General features: G+C 51.7%; 1 protein-coding gene across 1 annotated transcript; it reads left to right on the top strand.

Annotated features, from left to right (window-relative positions):
- The first annotated feature begins 7,205 nt into the window (after positions 1–7,205).
- LOC144166547 (uncharacterized) lies at positions 7,206–9,141 on the top strand. Its single transcript, XM_077696046.1, has one exon. The coding sequence runs from the start codon at positions 7,646–7,648 to the stop codon at positions 9,095–9,097; it is 1,452 nt and encodes a 483-aa protein (XP_077552172.1). The 5' UTR covers positions 7,206–7,645; the 3' UTR covers positions 9,098–9,141.
- The last annotated feature ends 2,776 nt before the right edge of the window (positions 9,142–11,917 follow it).

Here is an 11,917-nt window from a genome sequence, read left to right as displayed (position 1 = left end):
AAACGCGGTCATAACTAGCGTTGTTATCCATCTATGTGGAAACTAAAAATGCCAAGTTTCACGGCAATAGTGCCTTTAGCTGTGCCAGGTTTTATGTTCGTTATAAATATTGCAACGAGAAGCCGTATACAGTCAGTTGGCCCAGATTACCTGTTGTACATACATATTATTTCTCATCGCGATTTTATAATGAATGACCTGACGCTGTTACTTCTGCAGCCGTTTTGGAGCAATGTATACGTGCATTTAACCTGTTCGTACAAAACAGAGATTAAATTGAGATTCGTGGTTAAATTGGTTAAATGTAGTCAATCACACTCAACAATGAGCAAAGTCTACCCTTAGCCGGTTCATCACATTACAAGCATCGCGAGTCGGCCGGAGAGGACGGTGGAAGGGCTTTATCTGCTAACACAATTTGTTTCGAACATTTATAATAAGACAAAAAAAACTTTTTTGCCCGCTTCCTCCTCATGGTCTCTCCTACAGTAAAAATCTAATGAGGATTCATTGTAGATTGCTCTTCAGCTACCGCTTCTTGCGTTGGATTCGCACAAGTTATAGATGGTCTTCACTGAAAAGTTCAGCTGTCAATTGCTTCGCTTGGCAACACTGGAAACGGCCACGGACATGGTGCGGCTTGCGCCACTGCGCCAGCACGCCGCAGGAAAATTAAAAAAAAAAAAACACCGGCGTGCGTCGTTTGCTTCGTTTCAACCCGTTTCTCAATGATGGTGTCAACAGAGATATTATTAATCGCACTCACATTGGCGTCAAAGAATTACTTCGCGTTCGGTGGGGCAGAGTTTGGAAGGTCCAACACACGTCATGTGCTTAGCACGGACAAGTACCGCTATCCCGCAGAGCCCGACGTAACCAGTGACGGCGCACTCCCATGGTTGCTTGCGTGCGTGCCTCGATAGTGAATACAACCTATACTCTTGCTTATTCGGTCAGCACCGTTACGTAAAAAGCAATTTAGCCAGACAGAAATATTCAGCGTTCGGGAAGAAATTGATGAGAATCATTTGTAACAGCTCCCTTTCTGGCCGACCTGCCACCTAGAGGTAAAAAAAACAAGGAAAGGAAGGACGGAAGGAGAAGGAGGAAAGTGAAACAAGAGGGGAGCTTCCCCAGTTTTTGCTCCCCACATAATTCTCCACTTTATTCTCTTTACGGCTGTTGCTATGCCCCTCTTGGACCCCTGCTACTTGTACAGTGACAACACAACAATCATATCCGCGCACATCCCAATGCAACCTATCGGTGTACCGGGCATCCATAGCGTTACGGGACTCGAGTGGCATGCTTCACGGTAAAGAGCGCAAAGGCTCATGGGTACGTCGCCTAATCCCGCATTTCCTCTTCGAGATCTCTCCTGCACCTCCGTACGCCGGCGGCTTTCAGGCGCGTGTGTGCGTGTTGTTTATTTGTAACAGGGTGCTTTCCTGTCAGGTAAACCCATAGTAAGGTCAATCGTTGTTATTTATGGAATTCCCGATGAATGAGCGATTTTTTCTCCGGTGGAAACAGATAAACAACAAGCACACACACGCGTGAAAGTCGACGGCTAATTGGAGGCCAGCAGAGCCCCCGAACCGGATGTTTTTTCAGTTGCCATGGCATTCACCCGCAAGTGGATGACTCAGTACCCATTAATCCTTGGTGGTCGTTGCCTGCCTTATGTGCGCACTCAAAGATACCTAGGGATAACCATGGATCGAAACCTCTCCTGGGCGCCTGAGGTTCGGAGACTACGTACTCGCATTTCCGCGGCGGCGCAAGTCATTGGATACCTTGCCGGAAGTCAATGGGGCAGTGACTGTCAATCGATGGTGCTTCTCTCCAAGGCTTATTTTGATGGCTGCTGCGTTATAGCCTGCCTGTTTTGCAGCGGCTGTCGACCACAAGCAAAAATCAGCTTGATGGGGCAAGAAATAATTGTCTGCGCACCTGCCTTGGCCTTCCTAGGGGCTCTTCCTGCGCTGGTACCGTTGCGGAGGCTGGCTGCCTGCCCTTAGATGTTCTTCGGCTACAGGAGACATTCCGAATATACCTGCGGCATCGATTGCACACATCAACCAATATTTTGACCCGTGTTGTACAACGCAACGAAAGCTCCAACTTTGCAAAGATGATAAACTCTATTACCATATCTGTGCCATCCCAAGTGCGACCAACCATGCCGTCTGATTTCCCCCCCCCTGGACTCTGTCACCGATGTGCATAAAACTCAACATACCTGGTGTCACCTCAAAGCAAACACTCCCTCAATTCTGCCTCCTTCAACTCGTGCTCACCCACATCAGTGGCTGTTATTCACATATGGCCCACATTTTTACGGACGGTTCATCTACACCTCACAGTAGTGCATCGGGCGTCTACGTTTCGTCTACCAGCCAAGCGCTGTCCTACCGCCTTGAACGTGCAACGTCATCCACGTCGGCCGAGCTTCATGCAATTAAGCAAGCTCTCCGCTACATTCTTCGTCAGCCATCAGCAGAATGGGCTATATCCACGGATTCTAAGACAGCGCTGCTAACCCTACGGCACGCCAGTTGCTTCAGCCTTCACGACCACCTATCCCGCGACACCACCTACCTGCACCATCTAGCATACGTCGCTGGTCATCTTGTGACCTTGCAATGGATACCCGCACATTGTGGCATTCTCGGCAACGAGAAAGCAGATGAGGCGGCTCGCAGAGGGCTACAACTGCGCAATGCAAGGAAGATTTTCTTTGCAAAGCACGAGGCTGCAGCGCTAGCGAAGCAGCTTGCCTTAGATGAACGAAACCGCCTCTGGCCCTTTCCCTAAACTCACCACCCTTTTCTGTATCATATAGACTCTGACCTGAGAATGAGGCTCCCAGAGCGAATCCCACGTCGACTTGAGACGCTCTACCATCGGTTGCGCCTCAACGCAGCACTTACGAACTCCTACCGACATCGCCTCGGTCAAACCACAAACCCTGATTGTGATAACTGTGGTTTGCCAGAAACTGCTGAACACGTTTTATTAGAGTGTCCGGCGTACAATCAGGAAAGTAACCACCTCGCCAAGAATGTCGAGTACGTCAACAACGGACTTTTATCATTGAAAGCTCTTCTTGGACCATGATCATCTCCGTCATCCCAGTGAAAAGTGTTAGATGCACTGTTTGATTATTTACATGACATCGGCGTCGCAGAGATACTGTAGAACTCTACATAGTCATCCTGTGAGACCACCTGGACTTTTACGTGACCCACGTAACACTCCATGTTGCCTTTTTTTACCTCTTCCTTTTTTCCCCTCTCTTTCGCCCTGCTTCCTTTAGGGTCTTTACTCCCTCCACCGCATCCCCGCAGAGTAGCATGTAGGCGAATACATGCCTGCAGACCTCTCTGCTTTCTTCTAATTAAGAGCTCTCTCTCTCTCTCTCTCTCTCTCTCTCTCTCTCTCTCTCTCTCTCTCTCTCTCTCTCTCTCTCTCTCTCTCTCCGACCTGTGTTCCGCACGTGGCGGCCCGGTCCACTTGATGGTCATGCGAGGGGTGGCCGGGTGTGGAACCGATGGCTCGTGCGTCGCAGCAACACCGGCGTGCGCCTGTGGAACCAGCTTAGCTTTGGGGCGATTGGTGATGCTGCGCCGGAGCCGCTTGATAAATATACATGTGTCACATAATACGTATACCTTGAGTGTGTCATTGAAGCAGCAGTAAGCATGATAATCAAGCTAATCCTAGACAACCAGGAAAGTTAAGAATAACCAGCTGAATCTTAGCTCACGCTACGTATATCCTGGCATAGCCGAGCTAAGCCACTGCTAATTTTTTCCCTCTTTCACGGTCTTGACATTCTTCGACGGCTCGAATTACGTCATTAAGGCCATGTAGCGGCTGTTGGCCTGTTTTCATGCAGTTGCAGCAATGAAATATTTTCAATAGCAACTTAAAAAAAAGCCACAAAAACAAAGCAGAAATGGAAGGCGTACCTGGTGCGACGACCAAATCACGCAGTGCCGCTCCGTGCTGGCGATAACTATGGCTTTAGTAGTGGTTCCAGACGCAAAGGAAAGAGTGAAAGCGTTTATCGAAAGTGTTGCACGGTTCCTTTAAGCCAACAAGTACTCGCCCTGTCCGTCTAGGACGCTCAACGCCCTACGCCCTTTGCACTTTCGGAAACACTGAACGTGACCACATAACCTCTTCGAAAACCCGTTTCGCTAGGCTGGCCACGCTTTGTGTGAACCGGCTACAACAGGTGGGGAAATCACGGCTTTCTAATCAAATAGATATACAGCAATCTCGCGTTAACTCGAAGTCGTAAAATCCGCTGAAAATTTCTACATAAGCGAAATTTCGAGTTAAGCGCAACGCCGGAAGTTTGGGCCAGATCACTGAAATAAGAGCTATTGCTCGTAACAAAAGCTTCACTGCACGGGGGAGCTTTTGTAATGAAGGCAAAATATTTCGCAGGAAAAACAAATTTGCAGTATTGCGGGAGAAAGAACTTCGTCATGCTCGCCTGTGTCGCGTTCGCGTCTGCTCCCCCCCCCCCCCCCCCAAAAAAAAAAGCGTTCTCGTGCTGCTAAACGCATCGCATCAATTGTTGGTCGCCGCCGCTACATTCTGCCTTGTTGCGAAGAATGGCGCAGGAGGACTGTTGTTTCTATCGTCGTAGAAACTTCTGGAGGCCCCTCGTCGTTCGCATAATCAGCTACTTCATCCACACCTATGTCAACGATGTCGGCGTCGGACAGCATTGGGGTAACGGGGACATCAGCCTCGTTCTGCGCTTACTCCGCGTAAATTTGCCGTTGACGACCGCGTTCGTCACGTGGTTGGAGCTAAGATTCCGAACGGAGACCTTCTCAGCTGGCTCTATAGCGGACTATAGCAACATTTCGAGATATCAGTGATCCACCGAAAAAAACGTCTCGAGATAACGGGGGCCAAATACATAGCACCAATCGAAAGTATATGCACGGCGAGAAAAAGCTTCTACTTTGTGGGGATCGCGACTTGTACGCGAACCCCTTTCTGCCTAGCTTTCCATCGCGGCCGATGTTGCACAGCGCCCCTCGCTCGCGCGTCGGGAACGCTCCAGCAACCGGAGCGTTTGTTGTCGCCGGGGTGGAGTGGACCCTTTTCCCCTCTGCCTTAACCGAGAACCAGTTGATGATGATGATGATGATGATGTAGTGGCTTGACCCTTTGTAGCGGGTGGACACCAGAGGGGTGTCTCAGCCGGTATCCTCCACCCTAGCGCCACCGTCTGGTGAGGTCTGGTGGGATGTAGCATGACGTGAGGACAGCTTTCTTGTCTTGGGGATGCGGTAGCGCGCGGACGTTTCGGCGCGCTCGTCCGGACCTGGGGAACGCGCCACAAATAGACGCTTCCGGGCGATCTCGGAAACTGCACCCGCGTTCGCACGCGCGGCGCCCCGCTGCACCGGTATTCCATCGGTGAGTCGAACCGTCTCGATCTTTAGCGTTGTTTAATGTCTCGCTCCCAATATTACTGCTATGGCCTACGATTAGTCTGTATGCAGTATATTTGATTTGCACGTTGCAATAAATGCTGCCATTGGCGTTTTGCCATTGTCGCCTCCTGCCTTTGTCTCTTTCCGCAAACAATGGACCCGTCCGCAGCCGGCGCTCGCAAGACATGTTTGCTGAGCGTGGATGGCTGCGGGGTGGGAAATACGTAGTGTGTGAAATGTAGAATCCCACAACTTAACCGATATTTCGAGATATCCGAGTTAGAGTTAACGAAGGATTACTGTATTCCCAAATACTACGTCTGACCCATAGGCGTGCGCACAGGGGGGGCAGGGGGGGGCGGCCGCCCCCCCTAATCATCTGAAGGGGCGCCAAATTGGCCCATATTTTGCCAATGTAACGCATTAAAGCAAATATTTCTGCTCAGAAATATTTTGTATTGCAATTCCATCGCATTGAAATAAAAATTTTATAATCATCCCTCCTTGCACTGCGTTCGGACCGCTAGGCCTTCAGTGGGAAGAGGTTTGCTGTAAGAAGGGGGGCGCAGCGGTAAGACTTTGCCCCCCCTAATCGAGAACTCTGCGCACGCCTATGGTCTGACCATCCAGCTAGCTTGGCTTGGCACTGCCTACAGATTCGAGCGCTCTCAGAAGCTGCCGCCTTTTATTTTCCCCTAAAACAAATAAGCAATGACTGCACTACGCGCCCTCCAATTCATATTCGTCTTCTCACTGATTCTTTTCAAGCACTCCAGGAGGTATACACAGGCCAAAACCCCTCGGCCCCACTGTCAAACAGGTACTGATCTGCTTGTACGCAACGGAAGGACTGTTCGTCTGGATTGAAACTCTGGACATGAGGCAGATTGTCTGGGCAATCAGGCCACGTGACAGTACAAGAGGATCAATTTCTTGTCCACTGGCTGCCTCTACGACGAGTTCTCAACCGGATTCTCCCTTGGCCCAGGTTCCATGGTTGAAGACAAGAAAGAAGCAGCAACAACCCTGGCGGACAATATCGCCCTCCCTCGTATTGATGTTACTACAAACGCTAATCGATAACGCGGCATTTACTCGGTATATCCTACCCAAATGAATTGCTCCCCACTTTTCCCTGAATGTACGTTCTGTCAACATTACTCTGCTGGCTGACCTCTAACCTCTACCATCCAGGCACGTCAAACTAGTCCTATCTTGCCTTTGTACTATCTTATTTTAACGGCTCAATCGACTAGCTTGCATTAGACAAATCTTTTTTTTACATTGAATAGGCCGCCTTGTCACTAAAAGTGGCCTCTCACGATGCACGTAACATGATAGTCAATTTTACCCCCAGATGTAACATCAAGTTATGAAGAGCATGACTCTCTACAGTGTCCATTGGCTCTCCTGATCAACAAAAGGTTGTACTACACTGCTACCATTTTAGAGAGCGAGAGAGAGAGAGAGATGGAGAGAGAGAAAGTCTTTATTGGACAGGCGAGGTCAGCCAGGCTAGTCGTCCTACTTGCTACACCAGATGAGGGTGAAGGTGATGTGAATAGGTGTGAGAAGAACTTTTACATACACATGACGGCTCCAACACACAGGCACACGTGAAAAGCACACACAAAATCAGGCGAAAAGTGACTTGTCCGAGGGTTCATAGCTCAGTGTCAAGTCCCGTGTTCCGGATGAACGTTAAGAGCGCAGTAGCTGCGCGACATGTTATTCGTGCTGTGGGGCGCGGCTCAAGAAGATCCCGCAAAGAGATGTGGGCGGACACGGGCAGACCCAGAGAAAGCCTAGCGGTGGTGCGGCTACTATTTTCTCATACTCGGTACTGATGGTCACGCAGAAGCTTTTCCGTCTTCTTCATCTTTCCTATGGAAGGTGGCTGTCAGATTGCAAGCGAAGTATTTAAAAGCAGAGCTCTATATCACAAAAACATGACATGTTATTCCAAGAACAACAATAAAAATACCAAGCCACGGTAAGAAACTAAGCAGCAAGGACAAACGACCACAAGCGTGAACGCTGGAGGCAGCCAGATGCGCAGCGACATCCAGCCACCAGTTGGCGCAGGGGAAAGCCGTACAACCGGGCGTCGTTGCCACTGTGGCCCATATTGTCGATGTGAATCACGGCTTGGCGAAAAAAAGGACGCTTAAAAATTGCCCATGGCTGCGAAGACGCTACGGGACATCCTTCTGGGATGCCTGCTCACCCTGTTCTTTGCCTCACGAGAGGCCACCGCGGCGCAACTCAACGAGCCCATGCCCCTGAAAGAGCAGCTCGCTGGTAATGAACCGGACGCGCAGCCCCTCTTCAGAACCGCCCGCCGCTGGATGCTTGATGCTCCCGATGAATCCAGAAACCTCCAGCCGCAGCAAGCCGCTGTCGTCGCGTCCGCTTCAGTGGACACGCAGAAGCGCCAGACATTCGTTCTTAACGAACATGCTGAGAACGGCGGCAACGAGCTGCAGACTCGACGACCGGGTCGGCCGTTCGTCATCACGGAACAGGACAGTAGCATTGACGATGACGATTTTCTCAACGCGCTGCAGCAGCTGCAACAGCAGCCAAGGCCAGACGACAGCTTTTTGGACGAAGTCATCAAAGGCGTCGCGGTCGGTCGGTCGAACGCCGCTGTTCTAAGACCCGTTGTCATGCCTGGCGGCGGCCTCCCTTCTGGCGTGCAGGCGGGCGCCGGCAACGCTGCCAAGGTGTTCAACATGAGCAGCGCACAGAAGGTCATCGGCGACGGCCACCCGATGGAGCTGGGCAAGGTAAAGATCCGGCCGGCGCACGCCGTGCTCTCCAGCAACGACACGCTGCAGCTCGAGTGCTTCGTGGGCTACAACACGCACGCCTCGGTGTCGTGGACGCTCAACGACCGCGTGCTGCTCGAAGTGGACGAGTCCAAGATCCAGACGATCGACTACAAGGGAGTCAAGGTCATGATATCGTCCATATTCATCCGCAACGTGCTCAAGCTGCCCACATTCAAGGAGATCTACGTGTTCAAGTGCATCTACCTCTTTGACGACGAGATGCAGACGGCCCAGAGCGTGGTGCACGCGCGAGTCTCGGACGACTGCCAGACGGACAAGGACTGCGCGCCGAGGAACGCGCGGTGCGTCAGCAGCCGCTGCGCATGCGCCAGCCCCCAGTACCCCGTCAAGCTGCAGTCGGTGCACACGACGTGCCGAGTGGAGGCCTTCCTGGAGACCGAGTGCGTGTACGACGAGCAGTGCGAGAGCGTCGAGCCCAAGAGCGAGTGCACGGTGCACCACTGGTGCGCCTGCATTCACGGGTACGCGAGGGACGCCTGGAGTAACTGTCTACCCAAGAACTCCGGCTTGAGGAGCCGCTGTAACTCGGACCGCGACTGTGCCGGGGTGGGGGCCAACTGCGTGCTCAGCCACTGCTCGTGCTTGGGCGACGCGGAGGAACGCGGCGGCAAGTGCGTCACCAAGAATAGGACCATGGACGAACTGCTCAGGCGGAGCTTGGTGGCCAGGGTCACGCAGAGCATGGCGCCGCCGCAGACGGCGGCTTTCGCCTTCTCGTCCACGGTGGCGGCTACTCTGGCGCACTGTCTCCTCGTGAAGCTCCTAACCCTGGACTAACCGTGGACTGGGACAACTTTGCCGCCAGCTCCGTGTGTGAAATGAATAAGGCTGAATTTTGGGAGTAGTCGTTTCTATGTCGTCACGTCTTTTCACGTGGCATCCACCTCGTGGATAGTCGCCACGCCGTTGTGTTGCTTTCAGGCAGGGTTCTAGTTTTTACTTCCGGTCGCGGAGGTTGTACTTCTGATAGAAGCGAAATGAAAAAAAAGTGCCAGTGTATACGACCTTCATGCTCACGGTTTGAGAACAGTACACCATCTAAAATTAAACGATAGCTCTATATGGCCCACCTTATGAAGCTGGTGTAGCTATGGCGCGCAAAAAAAACTATTTAAATTCTGATTCCGTTAGTGAATGTCGGAGAGGGGTTTTAGACATTTTTACAGCGAATCTACCAATGATACGTTGATCGAAGTTTCTGTGTCGTCGTCGTACTCGACAGAAAACACTTTGCCGTGAGTAGGAGGACTAACATTTATTTATTTTTCAAGGGAAAGAGGGAGGGCGAAGGAAAGTGGATGGTGGCCTCAGCACAGGCCGTCTTCAGGAATCCAGCAGCGCGCGCCTGGGAGCGAGATCAGGTACTCTTGATCCTCGAGCTGGGACGCTAGTCAACCTATGCTCCCACGGCTCCAATGTGGGCGAAGGGGTTGGATTGGGATGTTTGACGCACTCCCACGTCAACTGAGAGGTGGTGTTCGGTGTATTATACGTTGCGCAGTTGCAGGGAAAAAAGTTGGTGAGATGTGATGTAGAACTGTCATTTTGTAGTAAGTCTGTGTTTCGATTCGGCGCCAGATTCGTAATTCTTTTGTGTTTAGTGATGGGCGAGGAAGCCAACTTTTTTGCGAAAGCTCTGTAGCTCCCAATGTAACGTAGGTATCACGAAAAATATTATATTCCGATAGACACTCTCCGCCCAATCTCTCTGACGTCTTGCCTCGTAAAGCTTCTTGAACACCTGATACATCAACGCCTATCCGATCATTTAGAAAAGCAGAACCTCTACCCTCTTACTATGTTTGGTTTTCGCCAACACCTTTCCACGCAAGATGTGCTCATCCAGATCAAGGAAGAGGTGCTTGACCACCTCAGCCGCACCACCCCGAAGACCATTCTTACATTAGACGTCAAGGGTGCCTTTGACAATGTTACACATCAGGCCATACTAGATAACTTAAACACCATGGGATGTGGACTGCGAACTTTTCAATTCATCAGTGCCTTCTTGCGAGACAGAACAGCAACTCTCCGCCTGGGCCCCCTCACCTCAACTTGTTTTCACACCCCAGCCAAAGGTACACCCCAGGGTTCGGTTATTTCACCTTTACTCTTTAACATCGCCATGCTCCACCTCCCGGCCAAGCTGCAAGAAATTCCTGGAATTCACCACGCGTTCTATGCTGATGATCTCACCATTTGGACAACCCGGGGCTCTAGCGGTGAGCAGCAAGACAGCCTACAGCAAGCTATTGACACAACAAAGGAATATCTCAAACGTAGAGGGCTAACATGCGAACCTACTAAATCTAGCCTTCTCGTTCTTCGTGCTCGTACTAGGGGAAGAAAAGCTAACACTACTCCCGATCCCCAGGTCAGTATATCAGGCGCTTCCATCCCACAAGTTCCCACGCTTCGCATCTTGGGAGTTCCATTCCATCAAGACGGATCCGGGTCAGCTCTCCTACCACAGCTACACAAAACAGTCTCCCAGCTGATGCATCTCATTCGCCGTATCCGGGGCTCCTCATATGGACTGCGAGAGTCAGACACATGTCGCCTCGTACAAGCCTTGCTCACCAGCCGTATCACTTATGGGACCCCCTTCGTCAATCTGAAACCCCAAGAGACTAACAAGTTGGACGCCCTCATAAGAAAGACGTACAAATCATCCCTCAGCCTGCCTACTTACACCGCGAACGAACGTCGCATGAAACTTGGCCTCCACAACACCCTGAATGAACTCATCGAAGCCCAGCGCGTGTCTCAGCTGCAAAGACTTGCCCTCACCCCCACAGGCCGTCAGGTTCTTCATAATATAGGCCGAACCCCACCCCCTGCTCGTCTTAACCTACTGCGCACCCCCCTTTCCATTCGGCAACAACTCAGAACAGCGCCCATACCCAGGCACATGCACCCCATTTACAACCGTGCGCGAAGAGAAGCTCGAGTACGCCACCTCGAGAAGCGTTACGGCAATGACCCGCAGACCCGTAACACGGATGTTGCGCATCCCTCCCCCGATTCTCCGGCTACGCTTGTCACCCTGGACACTTCTGGCAACACCCTTACTGCGGCAACTTACCGAAATATGCCTACACCCGAAGCCGAAGCCCTGGCCATCGCCCATGCCATAACTACACATCGAAATCAGCCTTATCTCACCATCATTAGCGATTCACAGCAAGCCTGCCGCCTTTACCAGGCCGGTCTCGCCCCACAGCAAGCGTTACCCATGCTACGCTGCCTACCTCCGGACTTAGAAGTGACCATTGTATGGACTCCTGGCCATGCCGGCCTGGTTGGGAATGAAGCGGCTCATGCCGCAGCCCGCGATCTGCACTACCGGGCACTCCCAACTTCAAGGACCGACACTGGGTGCTACGCTCCCACCACTGAAGACACGCTCCCTGCCCTTGATTCCACCTTCAGTGCCGTACTGTCCCACTACAGGCACACACGAAGAATATACCCCCCGCCCCACCCCTCCCTCCCAACACACCACGCCACCCTTTATCGCCGCCTGCAAACTGAAACCTTCTATAATCACCCCATCCTACACCACATCTCGCCGTCCCTTTTCCCCTACAACTGCCC

This window comes from Haemaphysalis longicornis, unplaced genomic scaffold (genome assembly GCF_048455015.1).
Source record: "Haemaphysalis longicornis isolate Haplotype H1 unplaced genomic scaffold, Haemaphysalis longicornis Haplotype H1 scaffold_18, whole genome shotgun sequence".
In the NCBI taxonomy this organism is placed as follows: domain Eukaryota; kingdom Metazoa; phylum Arthropoda; class Arachnida; order Ixodida; family Ixodidae; genus Haemaphysalis; species Haemaphysalis longicornis.
Note: the sequence above shows the minus strand (reverse complement) of the source record. Positions and strands in the feature narration are given on the sequence as shown.

What these genes read in the sequence shown, in the direction of transcription:
- LOC144166547 (XM_077696046.1), top strand. Translation starts at nt 7,646, where the DNA reads ATGGCTGCGAAGACGCTACGGGACATCCTTCTGGGATGCCTGCTCACC.